The 14,938-nt window shown below is 49.4% G+C and overlaps 5 protein-coding genes across 5 annotated transcripts; 2 read left to right on the forward strand and 3 right to left on the reverse strand.

Moving 5' to 3' along the window:
• Positions 1–4,342: 4,342 nt before the first annotated feature.
• On the reverse strand, positions 4,343–6,361 carry BKA78DRAFT_295367 (uncharacterized protein; the record flags this gene model as incomplete). Its single annotated transcript, XM_066886476.1, has 2 exons — positions 4,343–5,400; positions 5,449–6,361. The coding sequence occupies 2 exons, from the start codon at positions 6,359–6,361 to the stop codon at positions 4,343–4,345; spliced, it is 1,971 nt and encodes a 656-aa protein (XP_066744085.1).
• On the forward strand, positions 6,346–8,311 carry BKA78DRAFT_130830 (uncharacterized protein). The gene is made up of 7 exons (XM_066882583.1): positions 6,346–6,889; positions 6,940–7,022; positions 7,076–7,220; positions 7,376–7,411; positions 7,463–7,630; positions 7,687–8,125; positions 8,176–8,311. The coding sequence occupies exons 1-7, from the start codon at positions 6,704–6,706 to the stop codon at positions 8,214–8,216; spliced, it is 1,098 nt and encodes a 365-aa protein (XP_066744086.1). The 5' UTR covers positions 6,346–6,703; the 3' UTR covers positions 8,217–8,311.
• On the reverse strand, positions 8,209–11,164 carry BKA78DRAFT_313646 (RNA12 protein-domain-containing protein). Its single transcript, XM_066888409.1, has 2 exons — positions 10,780–11,164; positions 8,209–10,714 (listed from the first exon to the last, which is right to left on the reverse strand). The coding sequence occupies exons 1-2, from the start codon at positions 10,967–10,969 to the stop codon at positions 8,406–8,408; spliced, it is 2,499 nt and encodes an 832-aa protein (XP_066744087.1). The 5' UTR covers positions 10,970–11,164; the 3' UTR covers positions 8,209–8,405.
• BKA78DRAFT_130777 (uncharacterized protein) lies at positions 11,140–12,040 on the forward strand. Its single transcript, XM_066882582.1, has 3 exons — positions 11,140–11,225; positions 11,293–11,611; positions 11,685–12,040. Exons 1-3 carry the CDS (start codon positions 11,215–11,217, stop codon positions 11,889–11,891), a joined length of 537 nt encoding a protein of 178 aa, XP_066744088.1. The 5' UTR covers positions 11,140–11,214; the 3' UTR covers positions 11,892–12,040.
• On the reverse strand, positions 11,771–13,799 carry BKA78DRAFT_369775 (uncharacterized protein; the record flags this gene model as incomplete). Its single annotated transcript, XM_066892664.1, has 3 exons — positions 11,771–13,358; positions 13,414–13,579; positions 13,687–13,799. 3 exons carry the CDS (start codon positions 13,797–13,799, stop codon positions 12,189–12,191), a joined length of 1,449 nt encoding a protein of 482 aa, XP_066744089.1. The 3' UTR covers positions 11,771–12,188.
• Positions 13,800–14,938: the final 1,139 nt, after the last annotated feature.

Consider the following 14,938-nt stretch of genomic DNA (forward strand, 5'->3'; position numbering starts at 1 on the left):
ATTATTTAATGGATAATTAGAAGAATTTAGGGATATAGAGATAGGGATCCTATAAGGAAGTCCTATATCACCTATACTCTTTCTAATATATATCTTAGAATTATTCCTATCTTAGGTAGTTAAGTTTCTTTTATATATAGATAATATTAGTCTTACTATATTATCTACTAGTATAAGGAAAAACCTTAAAATACTAGAAAGAGAAACTAAATAGTTATATAAGCTTGGTGCTATAAAGGGTATAGAATTTGACCTTTCTAAGACTGAATTAATACACTTTACTAGCTAGAATAAGGCTAAAAATAGTTCTATTAAGCTTCCTAATAATAGTACTATAAAGCCTAAGGAAACTGTCTACTAGCTAGTAATCTACTTTAATAATAAGCTAAATTATAAACAACACGTTAATATATTGGTATTAAAGGCTAGATCAACCTTATTTAGGCTTAATAGACTTACTACTATTAATTTAGGCCTTAATCCACATGCTATAAGACAATTATACTTAACCTATATTATAAGTATAATGGATTATAGCTATTAATTATAGTATAAGGCTAAAAATATAGATAATCTTATTAAACTACTATAATATATATAGAATCTAGCTTTATAAAAGATTCTAGGGGTTTTTAAGACTAGTCCTATAAGAGCTATAGAAATAGAAGCTAGAATCCTACCTACTAAGGCACACCTATTAGCTACTATTTAAAAGTATACTTTTAGAGCCTTAAAACTCCTACCTACCCACCCTATTCCAAGAGAATTAAGTAGAATTAATTCTATAGAGAATAAGCTAAGGAGACCTACCTAGATTAAGTTTATAAGTAAAAGTATAAATATAGAGATAGGATAATATCTTGAACCTATAAAATACTATTACTTCCTACCCTAGGCTAGGGATATCCTATTCTCTTATAGAATTAGCTCTCTTAATAAGGAAGAGGCTCTATTAGAGCACCTTAACCTTAATAGCTAGAGAAAAAGCTAGAAGACTACTTATATCTATACTAATACCTCTAGTTTACCTATAGGTAAAGGTATAGGTATAGGCTTAGTAGTCCTACCTAGTAATCTTTTAAATAGTAGGTTAGAATCCCTAAATATAGGGAAATCTAACCTAGTATATAATAGAGAACTAGAAGGGATTACTAAGGTATTTAAATATACTAGTAAAAATGTAGAAAATAACTATAAATTCTATATATATTCTAATAACTAGTTAGCTATATATAGGTTAGTTAATCCTTCTAATAAACCTAGCTAATTATAGTAAATAAGGGCTATAGAAGCTACTAAAATAGTAGCTTCTAAAGGTGCCTCTATAATATTAGAATGGGTCCTAAGCTATATAGGTATATATAGTAATAAATTAGCTAATTCCTTAGCTAAGGAAGCTATAAAGAAAGATCTGGGGAATTATCTAAAAGCCCTAGTACTTATAGGTATAGATATTAAAGATACTATTAATAAGGAGTAGCAGGATATTATAGATAAGGCTAAGGCTAAGTCTAATAATTCCTCCTCCTATTATAGTATTTTCAATACTAAACCTAGCTATAAGCTTTTAATTCTAAGAGATATAGAGAGACCTATAGCCTCAGCGTTCTATTAGCTAAAAATAGGATATGGTTACTTTAAAACCTACCTATTATATACTAAAAAGTCAAATAATAGTACATATAGGTATAGATATCCTAAGGAAACACCTATACACCTCCTACTATTATGTAAGGACTATAGGGAAGAAAGAAAATTACTTAAAAGGGATATCCCCTTATTAAGTATTAAAAACCTTTTTAAAAATCAGGAAAATATAAAGGCTATACTAGGCTTTATTAAAAATACAAAAATAGCTACTAAATAGTGGTATAATAACTAATAAGACACCTAGTAGAAGGGTTAAGGAGATAGAAAGGTATATAGGATAACCTATAAATTTTATAGCTTTTACTATAAAGTTAAGGTTTCCTATAATTTTCCTATATTTAGCTCCTCTATCTATGAACCACTACTATTTTGCTTTAAAATATATACTTACTTAGTATTTACTTATTTCTACTTATATTACTAAGTTGGTAATTTTCCTGTAGGGGCTTGGCCTAAAATATCTAACTATAATCATTAAAAATAAACATAAAAAGGGATTGCTATAAATTAGTATAATAGCCTACTATGGTTTAAACCTATTAGGTACTATTCTATATATAGCTCTAGACTACTAGGATACCTATCCCCGTCTCTTATATTTGTTACCTTAAAGATGGATGTTAAACTAAATAAATAAATAAATAAACCTTTAGTACAGACCTATAAATAATATAGTATAATAGATACAAGAAAACTCTTATTATTTGTATTAAAATACTATAAAGCGAAATATACCTCCGAGTCTAATTCCATCTGCAGCAATTTTCTGGTAATCATGTGCCTGCTATTTGTTTGTAATCTAACAGTCAAAGCGAAATGAATCCTCCGTCTGCCCGCCAGCTAGGATCTGGGCGCTGGTTGCTTGGTTCGACTGCGGCTTGTGAATGCAACACTGCAGAACCCTAGGCCTGGAGAATTTTTTTGCATCAAAATTGGAGAGACAAGGGTTCAAGTCTAAGACAGAGGAATATCAGGCATGGCAAGAGTGTCACTGCTCAAAAACCAGGAGGTAACACTGAGTTGTCTTTTCATAGACACAAGCACCTGCGCACCGAAGCGACTTGCCTGAGGTGGTCAAAGTACAACGAGTTCTCGTTTGCCAACACACCTCAACAAAACTCCTTGTAAACGCAGTCTTCCTTCTTGCCCAGGCGTCTCGGAAGCCTGGTACATTTGGATGGCAGCGTCTAGACCCCTGTATAATTTACCACATGACAGAAGTCATGCAGTGTCACTGTGCGGCAAGCTCGAGTCTTTGCGTTGGCGAGCCAGCTTTTATTCATCATAACACGATTCTGCCACATCGCGTGCGTGATTGAGAAAGCCATGACCAAGATAGTACTCTATGCAAACAAACAAGGCATACATGTGGTGTGACAGCCAGCCCTGAGAACGAACAGAGGTATATATAAAGCTCAAAGGTCCTCCCAGTGGGAATTTCTCTACAACACACTCCTCGTAAAGTCAAAGTTCATCCAAGATATCTCAAGGGACAAGTACACGAGCTCAGCTTCTAATCGCAAAGCCAACACCCCTAAAAGAGCCCCGTAAAAGCTTCCCAAGTACTACTTACACAGTGAAGCAACCCCTAAAAGCTCAGCTACCACTAATAAAGCACAAGCCGGTCAACAAAAATGTGCGGTGCTACTCGATTCAACATCATGTTCGCATGCGACCACCGCGGTGGCTTCACCCAGAGCTGGCCCTGCGGGAACAAGTGCCGGCAGGTACAAACGGAGGTGGTGAACCGGAATGATGCGGCTCGCTGTCCACGCTGCGCCCAATACCAGGGCCAGCAGTCTCAAAAGAATGCAGTCATATGGGCGGCGAGCAGAGGCGAGCCGGTCATCGAAAGCGGCGATGAGGATTCTGACTATGTCAGAGAGATGCGAGGAAACTGTCCTCAACGCCGCTCGGCCACAAACGAGAAGAAGAAATGACGGCCCAAATTCGCCTTTGAGGGAAGCAGTCGGTTGACGGGATATACGATCACTCCCTGAATGTTCGACACGAATTGGACCGGCCTTCTAATCTTTATCATGACTATTCCAAAGCTCCACCCTGTCCACTGTTCTTCATCATCATCTGAGGAGGCACGATACCTGAAAGCATGGCTGAGGCGAGTCCGCCTGCTTTTCCAGATTGTTACATTTCTATAATGGAGGCAGTCATCATAATATCCAAGGGCAGGGCTGAGAGGAGCATGCCTGTATTCCCAGATTGTCAAATTCCCAGTGGTGGTGGAGCAATGATTCGGAGCTTGTAGCGAAAGGCCAGAACCCAATGAAATACTTGTTTTGGATTCTAGTGCCTGACCTTGTGATGGGAAATGTAAGCCGGTTGATGTGCAGTCCCCAAGTGAGACAGAGACAGTGCAGCTTCATTGGCTGTAAAGAGACTGCCTTCTGACGTCTCAAGAAAAGACCAATCAGGAGAGCTCTGTGACTTGAAAGGAACAAGAAAATTGAAATTGAGAGACCTGCTCACCAGCTGGCACGTCCAAGCCATCTAGATGTCACCAGGCGTTGAAGCTTCTCCAACAGGCCTGCTGCAGAAGAGCTTTGTCGAAGTCCAGCTTCCCATCCGGGAGGGAGCTGCAATACTGACTGACTCAATTGTTCGGACGTACAAGCAGGCCCATCAGTAATCCCTTTGATTGTTTGGCTACAGTAGCTCGTGATAGAGTCTTGCTTTATTTCTTCTTTTTAGTCTTGTCCACCACATCGACCCACCTACCCGGCACACCTCTCTTTTCTAGCGCTTTCAGGACGGCGTCTTTCTGTGGTCCCTGCACCATCACCTCCATGACTGGGTTCTTAGGACTGCTGCCTACCAGCCTCTCGACGCTGGTCGAACTCGCGCAAGTCTTCCTCAACTCATCTGCCAATGCCTGTGGGCTTACAAAGTATGCTTCAGCTCCGCTTGCCTTGGTGACCGTCTTGTTCCCAGAACGAGTCTCCAAAACAATGCTAACCTTTGGCGCAGCGCCTGCCCTGGGTTTTGTCGACTCCAGAGAGTCGTCATTGCGTAAAATGGCGTGGTAAGGGGCACATGACGCGAGCACACGGTCAACGAGTGCGTCACGCAAAACGAACCCCTTATTGATGACGTCCTTGTCGGATTTTGCGCTACCGTCAAAGACTGCGTTGGCGAGGATTGGATTCAGAGTGACAACACGCTTGTTCTTCGGGGAGATGAGATTTTCGGCCTCAATGTAAGTCGTGACAAGTGGCCGTATTTCCGCTGCGGTGAAGAAGCCTTTGGGATCTGCCCTGACAGCCGAGAAGAGAGGCGAGAGTCGTTCTTTTGGCTTGAAAATTTCCACTCTCTTCAATTTCTGGCCCACCGAGCTATCGGAGGCGTCACCCGCAGCTGTCGGTGCGCTTGTCTTCCCCCCTGAGCTTGTGTCCTTCTTGGGAAGGCGATATGGCTTGAAATTCTTGATTTCCTGGTCTTCAAAATCGATGTCCAAGATGACAGCTTCATTGCCGTCACGATCCTTGCTTTTGATAATCTGCGCTTTGTCTAGGGACTTGACAAATTTCTTGATGTTCTTGAAGGATGTCTTCTTGATTTGGAGTGATGCAGCCTGGGCGGGAGTGTGGGCGGGGAGAAAAGGTTGGACGAGGTTTGACATGACAAAAGACTGGGAGAGTGGAAACGGCAGGCCATAGTTAGGCTCGTTTTTGTTGGCCTCCATAAAGTGGCGAACACCGTACAAGAAAGCCTGCTTGAAAGCCTCGTCGATTTCTTTCCGCAGTCAGTCAACGGCCGAGGCGATTGAAAGCAGCAGCTCACCTTTAGTTGTCAACTCCTTATCTTCGAAATCCGCTGGCTCGTCATTTCGTGTGGGATCCACGGCGTCCGCCGGCTGAGGGCGTCCCTCTCCAGCTGACGCGAGGTTTACCCCACCATTATCGTCATCATCATCCTCCAGATCTGCTGCTTCCAATTCGGCCTGTATTTGCTCCACGTCGGATTGATTGTTCAGCCAGCCCTCAACACGATCGGGCGGGGAAATGCCCGGTTTCCCCCCAGTGCTCCATGACCAAAGCTCATCGCCAGCCCAGTGGATCATCTTTACCGCATGGCCTTTCGCCCCACGAACATCTTGAAGAGCGCTAACATCAATTTCGCAGACACCGACCGCCATTGGCACTGTTGGCGATTCCACTGATGCCACTGCTACTGCGGCACCTTTCTTGGCCTTATCTGGAAACGGGGGTCCGTTTTGCAAACCCGGGGTCATCAGGTCGGCTCCGCCTTGCAGTTTATCGACCACGAAGGATGGTGTATGCAGCAGAGGAAGGATGGCAGGGTTATGCCATAACGTGTAAACGGTCGGATACACATTCTCCTCGAGCTTGACCCACAGAACCCTCAGGTCTTGGTTTGGATGTGCGCCAACATATATGGTCCCGGAAACCTTTTTCGCGTCAGGTCCAGCCGTGGTCGTGAAGCGTGCGGAGAGGGAGCCATCGGGAAGCAAGGAGTTTCTCAGAGTCGTCAAGCCCGTCTTATCGTCTGCGTCGGCATTGTCGCTGGAGGGTACTGTAAGACCCAGGTCAGATATGATGTGGTCCGCAAGTTTGCGCCGCTCTGAATTTTTGATTGGAGAGAGGGGCTTGATCTGACGTGCAACTCGTAAGCAACGGAAGGAATGGAGCAAGTGGAAGGAGCAGCGTCTTACATTAGGCTTCTTCTTGAACATGATGGGCGGAGGGTACTGAAGTGCAGCTTGGAAGGTTGGGCGTAATGTAGCGGGGTTGGTTGTTCGAGCTATGACGTGGGATGCTGTTGATTAGTCGCTGCCGGTGCGGACCCGTGCCATGGGTTCAGAAGTCGGCAAGGAGTATTTTCTGCCCCACCCATGTCCATCTTCTCCCGTCATCCAACCCCATATTCCTTCTGCCCCGCGACTCCCTCGGCCGTCATGACGGATTCATTCATGATGTGCGGGGACGGCCGCGCTTGGCCTACAATGGATTACCTCGCAAGAATCCACATGGCCTCCACCTGGTCACTAGTATAAATCATCTGTTTTCTCTTCACCATGTCTGAGTATTCGAGCGCCGCAGCACGCCGTCTTTCCCAAATTGGAAGTTTTTTTCGACCCAACAAGAGAGCAATGACTATCCCGTGGAACCCTGACTCTACTGAGTTCCCCACTCGCAATGAATTGCCCAAAATCGAGGGCGCTCCTGAAGGAGCCGCTTGGGTGTGGGGAAAAGATGACTTTGTTCGTGAATCCTTCCAGCAATTGAACCCGAAACTTACATTGCTTGACAGGTCGGGAGACTGAACCTACTGACCCCATCTCGTGTCCTGGCTGCCTCAAAAGAAATTCGGACCGGAGAAGTGGTCCCTGTAAAGTAAACAAAATCGTCTCAAAGTAACAGCGCTCTTATACTGATGTTGTCCAAAGCCTGCCTTTGAATGTCCCAGAAGTCCCTGCCTTTGAACGGGAGTCCTTTCAACATGAGATCAAGACTCTTGTCGAAAACGCCGCCTACGACGACAAGTATTCTCTGAACACACAAAGCGGAACACAATGGGATGGGTTTCGTCATGTAGGTTGCCTCTCAAAAGTCCAGTCCCCTTACGGTCCTAGAGCACCTTGCACGGGAAACTTTTGACCCGCTCACGTCTGGCCTCTCCACCCCTCTGGCATTCAATTTGTCCCAAGAACCATCCGCGATCTGAAGGGTATACTAACAAGCACCAGTTCTGCCACCTTCCCTCTGGATTCTTCTACAACAACGTAAGTTTGCCAAGCGATTGACTACTTGACAGACCGTCTCACAACATTCAGACCAGAGGCGAAGACATCGTTGGCCCCAACGCCAACCACAAGTGTTCAGTCCACTACTTGGCCGAACATGGCATTGCTGGTCGCGGGATTCTGATCGACTACCTTAGCTACGTCAAGAAGAATGGAATCGAGTTCAATCCGTACGACCACTACGAGATAAGCTACGAGGTGAGCTACAGCGAACCCTGTTTTCAGTTACTGGCTACTGACAAAAAGATCTTCAGGACCTTGAAAGGTGCGGCAAGGACCAAGGAATCGACATCCGTCCTGCATCCAAGGGCGGCGACATCAAGATCGGAGACATCGTTTTCATCAGGACAGGCTTCGTCGAGGCCTATTACCAAAAGCCACGAGACGAGCGCATCGCTCTTGCCCGCCGTCACTCCGACCTCTCAGCGGAGTCTGGACAGCGCTGGGCTGGGTTGAAGCAGGAGCCGGCGATGCTCGACTGGCTTCACGACTGCTACTTCGCTGCCGTTGCTGGCGACGCGCCGGCCTTCGAGGCCTGGCCGACTCAATATGGTTGGTACCTGCACGAGCACATTCTTGCTCTGTGGGGAATGCCCCTCGGCGAGATGTTGGATCTGGAAGGACTTGTGAAGAAGTGCAGAGAGCAAAAGCGGTGGACTTTCTTCTTCTCTAGCGCGCCGGCCAACTGCCCGGGTATGAAACCTCCCATGACCTGTACGTGATGAAAGGCTGACTTCTCCCAGGCGGCGTAAGCTCCCACGTCAACGGCAACGCCATCTTTTGATCTCATGATTTTCGGATGTCGCAGCGTCAAGTCTTTGAAATGTGTAAATTCGAATAGCATCTGATTGATGAGAGTAGTCAATGCCTAATTTTACAGATTTCGTTACATTCGTCGCAGCATTTACACATCGTACACCTCGTCACCAAGCCAGCGTCTCAATCCTCCATGTACAGCCGCATAGTCTACCCCTTAGTACTCTTCGAGGAGCACCTTCTTCAACTGCCCAATCTCCCTCTCGTAGACCTCGACCTTGGACTGAGCAGTTGCCACTTTACCTAACAACCACTTGATCCGACCCGAGATCTCGTAGGGTTGCTTTGGTAGCTCGCCCAAGAGCCGCAGCTCCGACTCGTATTTATCAATGTTCTTGTTTTCGATCTTGGTCTGCTCGGTCATGATGGCTAGATCCAGCCTCGCTTTGAGCACGCGGTCGTCGGTAAGCTTCTTGAACGCAGACTGGTACACAGGCTTGCCTGGCCTGATGCTCGTGGGGCGGCCATTCGCAGATGAAATGGTGATGAGCTCAGCCTGCTCGAGAGCTTGCAGCACCTGCTCGCCCTCGCTCTTGTACAAGTCGTTCAACAAGATAGCGTTGTATTTGAGCGTCTCGTGCTGAGCCAGCTGTTTGATGACCAGCCAGGCTTGCTCTGGAGTCCAGCGGCGCGAGCTGCCGTCCAATCTGGTAATGTAGAGTTTGATGATCTCCGAGGCAGACTGCTCGATGATTTGATTGACAGCCTTCTTGGGTGTTTCGCCACCCTTGATACGCCGAGCCAGGAATTCCAAGTCTGTCAAGCGGCCACCAAGTGCGGAGATGCATTCGTCCAGCTCGTGGAGGTCTTTCCGACGCTGAGAACGAGTAAGCTTCTTATGCTCTTCGCTACCGTCCATGTCGTCGTCGTCAGCAGCGTCAAGGTGTTTGATGACAAAGCGTTTAGCGACCTCTGGCGAGCAGTCGCTGAGGGATATTTGCCTGAACACGCGGTTTGGAAGTGCCTTGCTAAGCGACTTGCTGAAGGAGGAGTCGTGGGTCAAGAAGATGACGTGGGCCACGTTGGCATTGGTGATTCTCGCAGCCCACTCCGAGATCTTGTCGAAGAGGAGACTGTCTTCCTGGCCCTTGTAGAGAAAGTTGTCGATGACAACGACTGGCCTACGCTCCGAGTGAGCTTCGAGCCACTCGTCGTCGCTAAGATTCGCGTCCTTGTCGTCTTTTTTGCGACCTTCAAGAGCAATGCCTCTGAGGGCGTATGACGTCGTGTTCCAAATCTTGTCCAGTTGGCCATCCAGGGTCTCGCTGAAGCCGGTTTTGACTCCAGCCGCTCCTTGAGCGGCGAGATCCACCATGCCACTAAAGCTGTTCATCCACGAAAAGACTGGCCGGTAGCCTACTTGTCCAGCGGCTGCGCTGATGGTCGCACTTTCGCTGCGAGCTTCTTGAATCGGCTTGCAATCTATCGTCACCTTGTGTCGGCGATGTTTGAGGGCTTCGTCGATAAGCTCCTTCTTGCCGGAGCCGCGAGGCCCCTGGACGATGATGAACGTGTCGGCGTCCTCCATTAGCCACGACCTGATTTGGTCAATGTTCTCCTTGCGGTCGTCCCAAATGGCATCCATCCCAGCGTCGTCTTCGGGGTCTCGGCGGAAGGACATTAGATCCGTAGCCCGATGCTTAAACCAATTGTAAATCTTGTTGTCTCCAAGGCTGAACGTCTTTGTCACATGGGCCTTGACAAAAAAGGTACGAATTGGGTCAAAGACCGAAACCGTAATGGTACCGATGATGGCAATGAGAGCAGGAATGACAATCCTGGGATGGCCCAGGAGCCAGTCGCGGATCCAGTGAGACTTTCTCCGGGGTTCATATGTAAGTCTGAGGAGCGTTCCTGACTTGCCACCACCCTGACTCTCGAGCAACTTGATTCCATGGAGACAGTTCTTGGCCAAGATGGCTCGTTGGACCAGCGTGAAATCGAGATAGGCAAACTTGGGCTCCAACTTGCTGTCGGCGGGCTGAGGCACGATGTCTTTGAGCTTACCGTAGGGACGGAAAATGCTGTACAGCTGCTCAGACGACAGGACAGAGGCCTCGGCGCCTTGTTCAGCAGGCAAAAATTCAACCTTGAGACGAGAACTAGGGAGACGATAGAGATCTTCGACCCAAGGCTGGCCACGAACAAGCCGTGCTCGCATGCGCTGGAACGGATTCCACCATGGTTTGATTGGAGAGGCCTTGAGATGCTTGATGATTTCAGACTCGACAACCTCGGGATCAACAGACGAGCTGATCTTTACGAAAGCGCCACCTTCCTTCAGACGAGGAAGCACCTTCTCGACCTGGAGCTGAGTCTTTTGCAAGGGGGCACACTTTTTGAGAACAGCAACGGGATCAGCAGCGGCGACATAGGGACCCTTCAAATACTTCATGAGAGAGGGAAACCGCTTTTCGCTTTGGAGAGGGAGTCGCATGAGCCACTGGAGCTTGAGAGGAAAGACATCTGGAAGGGTTAATTATTGGTTTCGGATTTTCGAAAATCTCCTGGCAATGGAGCTGCCGACGTACGATCGAAGAACAGGAGAGCTTGGTTAGGATTCTGCAGGTGGATATGACCAGATTTGTCCTCGCCCGCTTCCAAGGTCGACTTTATTTGTTTTTGGGAGGTGGAAGAAATGCATCTTGTGCCCGCCAGCTGATTGCCGGCAGCAAGGCGGCCGGTCTGCAGCAGACCAAGCCTCCCAACACTGAGATTCATGATGGGTGCGGAGTTTTCACGACATGGCGAGAGAGACGTGGCAGTGGAGGGCAAGGCCGGTTTTCATGCGCAGCAGTTGCGGTGGAGGCGGGATCGACGTGTCGACGTCCAGACTCAGCCGGAGGTCCATGTACTGCGCTTGTGGTCTCTCCCGCCGGCCCCAAACTGTTCCCCGGACACCCGCAACCCGCCATCTCGCATCTCGCCGACTCTTTGTCCTCTAAACCCTCCGTCGCCCTCCAACCATGTCTTCAAGGTTAGGGATTTCCAGGTGCGGCGTCGCCGTCCACAGCCGCGCGGGCTAAACTAATTTATGCCTCCAGATTCAACTCCAACCTCTATCAGCGAGACGCCCGTTCCGCGCTCTTCTCCCCTTATGAGCAGCGGAAAGCCTCACCCTCCCCACACTCGCGACCCTCGAGCAGACCATCTTCCGGCGCAGGCTATGGCATTCCCGGGTCCAACGGTCCCGCATTTTCCGCATACCCAGGCTCGTCGGGCCCCTCAAGCCAAAACGGCGGCTTCCGCAGTGCGACACCCAACTCAAAGGGCCAATACAGTGATGCCGTCTTGAGCGAGCTGGAGAGCCAAAATGAGGAGAATCTGGAGGGCATGAGCGCCAAAGTGAAGATGCTCAAAAGTGTACGTCTAGTTGATGCGGCCATGCGGCCATCTTAGCCTCGCTACGCGACGCATGTTGACTTGGGCGTCGCAGATTACTACGGCTATCGGAGACGAGATCCGCGACTCAACGGCGCTGGCAGAGAAGATGAACAACTCATTCGACACGACGCGAGTGCGCTTGCGCGGCACCATGAACCGCATGATGCGCATGGCCGAGAGGACCGGCGTGGGCTGGAAGGTCTGGCTGGCCTTCTTCGCCGCTGTCATATTCCTCTTTTGGTACATTTGGCTATTCTGAGCGCAGGGTCCTGTGTAAGCTCCGTGGTACGATTGTCTCGCGAGGAAACACGGTTCACAGGCATGCGGTTCAAGAAGTGGATTGCATCGCCAAAACTCAAGGATACAACGCGCAAAAGCAGGCGTTTGGGGTATATTTTGAAGACATAAACACTGTAGAGTTTGGAGGCATGCCGGCATCATGCTACTCCTGTATGTAATGTTTTTCGCTCCCGTGAGCTCAGTAATCATAAGACTACACGATAATTTTCGCAAGTGGTGCAATTAACAGGTCTCGTAACCGCTGTTGGCTCCACCTTCATCCATGACGCCAGTTTGGACGAGGTGGAGGTTGCATCCAAGCTGGATTGCCTCTCCCGCGCCCTGCATTGGGACTGCTGCTGCTCATAAAGGACGCGCTGTCGCCAAGCAGTGAACTCGGACCTTCGCTGAGAAAGCTGCCGCGGGGTGTACCGCGATTGAGGTTGAAACTGGGGATGGAATTCGGGTTAGAAGACCGAGAGCGTCGAAAAGGATCCGAGCTATTAGAGCTTGCATTTCCTGACGCCTGCATCTGTCGTGTCCGTTGGCTGAGCCTGTTGCTTCGTCGGAGCTCACTTGATTCCATATGGATGCTGCGCGTCGACTCGTTGATGGTCGACTCGTCTTCGAGCTCCGTGTCAGTATGTTCATAGCTTCCAGCCTCCATGATGTCGTCGTCGAGGTCGCGTTCGTCTTGCAGGTCGCCAGCCATTTCAGCCTCCTCGCGTTCGACCCACTGCTGTGCGTCCTCGGGATCCTCGTCCTGGTCTTCTGCCAGGAGACTGGCATCCCCGTACATGCTCTCTTCATTGAACGTGACGTCATGTGCCTCTGTCATTTCAGTGACTTCCTCGACGCTCTCTTCCTCGCCGGATTCCTCCTCCTCGTCGTCTTCCTCGCCATCGTCCTCGCCCTCGTCATCTTCTTCGTCTTCTTCACTGTTCTCCTCTTCGTCCTCATCGTCGTCACTTTCACCGCTGAGACCGCCTTCTGGTATATCTTCATCCAGATTGGGGACATCAGCGTCCAGGTCTTGGTCGCCATCCTGGGACCCAGCTTCGGCGTCGCGCTCAATCATTTCTCGTCTCCTCATTTCCTCTTCCCTCTGCTCTTGAGCGTTGGCAAGATCCATCATGGCAGCCTCCCGCTGTGCGAGGACTTCCTGTTCTTCGCGCTCCAGGGCCTCATCTTCGGCGGCCTGGAATGTTTTTGCGATGCCAGGAGGACGCAGCCAGCCGGCGCCAAAACGGCGCACATTGAGCTTGCGCTGCTCGATTATGTTTTCATCATTGACCAAGGCAGCTAGGGCGGCGGAGCGGGTTGGTTGGCAGCGACGATTTTGGTGGGGATGGCCATGGGGACGTTCGAGCAGTTGATGCGGAGGATTGTTTTGGGACAAGGGCGAGTGCGGGCGCAGATGCGGTGAAGAGTGCCATGCGGACAGGTCCTGCGGTCAAAAGTCAGGGATGGGAAGTTCAAATTTGGCCAGGATGCTGGCGTACCTCGCGAGGGATTATTGGGGGCAAGGAGAGCATGGTGGTAGGTAATGTGAATGCAGATGTTGGCGCTGTGTCTTGGACATTTTCGGAGGAGAGGGCGGCGGGGAGCGGGCAGAGACAGGCACCGACTCGGATCAGCACCAGGATGTCGGTCGACACAACGACAAGTCTGCCGATTGGTCTTCGACTCTACATCCCTCGCTGACAGAAGATTCCACAACAGGCTCACGACGTCAACCACTGGAAATGTCTTTGCTAATTTTTACTCTTACTTACCGTGCCTGTCGTACTACTCCTAGTACTGTACCACTGACCTGACCACACAGTCTGTTGTTGACCGGATGAGATCCCCCTGAATTCCCCAAGCGCGGATCACTGCTCATCGCCATCAAACATCGTCACCGCATCCCCAACCGTCTCCACACGTTTTTACTTCATATGATCGTGCCCTCGCTGTCTCTTCTGTCCACCATTTAAAAACTTCACTCGGCCTTTCTCTCTCTCTCTCGCCACCTCCCCCACTCGAGCACTCTTGCAAAAGCTCTCTGTCTTCCAACTCCAAACCACTACAACCAACCCGAAAAGCTCAAAATGCCTTCTCCCAACCGCCGCGCCAACAAGCCGACCAAGTCTCTGCAGGCTCAGATCACCCTGCCTCTTGTTCTCCTCTCCTTCTTCCTGGTCCTGCTCTTCTCCCCGCTCTTGCTCGCCATGCACCCGCAGCCGCTGCAACCCAAGCCGGCGCCTGTGGCCGCCGAACAACAGCCCGCCGCATAAGTGCAGCGCCCGGTCCGACAACAGCGGCACAAAAAGTCTCGAGCAGGGTCAGCTTGTGCCGCAAATAAATCGAGGCTTTATACGCGTTGGCGACGAAGGCCCCGCAAGACGAAAAGAGACGACATACCACTACTCCACGAAGACGAAGAATAAAAATTACTATGAACGTCAAAAGCGACGCAAACCGATGCACTCCCACCTCACCAGTCTTCCACGAATGCTCCCAGGGAGACACGCCAGACTGCGGAGACGAGACCTGTCACCTGACCCTCTGCCCCTCGGACCAGTCATCCAACATCATCTTGCGTTGCACAGTTGCGCCGACTCGCCACTTGGCTTCTCAAGATGACTGGAGGGGCAGTATCACCACCGGAATAGCAGCATCAGAACCACAGACCAAGCATTCGGCCCCTAAAGTTGTCATGGGGCCGAAGAGTCGACAAGCAACACGTGCTTCTGTCTTCCCTCGACGGGGAATCACAGGACACGTTTCTGTTTGCTTCCACGAAGCGGTCAGCCGACACGTCCAGGTCCGTTTTCGGTATAGAAAGGAACGACGGACCGAGCGTTGGACGGATGGACAGGTCAACCAAGGAAGGGCGCAAGGAGCACAGGGAGGGGGAGGGAGACGCCAATCTCGTGAGACTTGCATCACTTACCCAAACATAGAAACAGGCACAAAAGTAATAAAAAGTTGAAACATTGCAAACACTGCATCTAAAGACGCCCATGTCTCTCTGATTTCATGCTG

The sequence above is a fragment of the Phyllosticta capitalensis genome (assembly GCF_038381095.1).
Source record: "Phyllosticta capitalensis strain CBS 128856 chromosome Unknown BKA78scaffold_5, whole genome shotgun sequence".
Lineage (NCBI taxonomy): Eukaryota > Fungi > Ascomycota > Dothideomycetes > Botryosphaeriales > Phyllostictaceae > Phyllosticta > Phyllosticta capitalensis.

Bases quoted from the DNA above. Each gene is read 5' to 3' on its own strand.
- BKA78DRAFT_313646 (XM_066888409.1), bottom strand. From the start codon at position 10,969: ATGAATCTCAGTGTTGGGAGGCTTGGTCTGCTGCAGACCGGCCGCCTT. The intron at 10,715-10,779 runs GTACGTCGGCAG...TAACCCTTCCAG, and splicing joins AGCTCTCCTGTTCTTCGATC to ATGTCTTTCCTCTCAAGCTC.
- BKA78DRAFT_130777 (XM_066882582.1), top strand. The intron at 11,612-11,684 runs GTACGTCTAGTT...TGGGCGTCGCAG, and splicing joins AAGTGAAGATGCTCAAAAGT to ATTACTACGGCTATCGGAGA.
- BKA78DRAFT_130830 (XM_066882583.1), top strand. From the start codon at position 6,704: ATGTCTGAGTATTCGAGCGCCGCAGCACGCCGTCTTTCCCAAATTGGA. The intron at 7,631-7,686 runs GTGAGCTACAGC...AAAGATCTTCAG, and splicing joins ACTACGAGATAAGCTACGAG to GACCTTGAAAGGTGCGGCAA. The intron at 8,126-8,175 runs GTATGAAACCTC...GACTTCTCCCAG, and splicing joins CGCGCCGGCCAACTGCCCGG to GCGGCGTAAGCTCCCACGTC.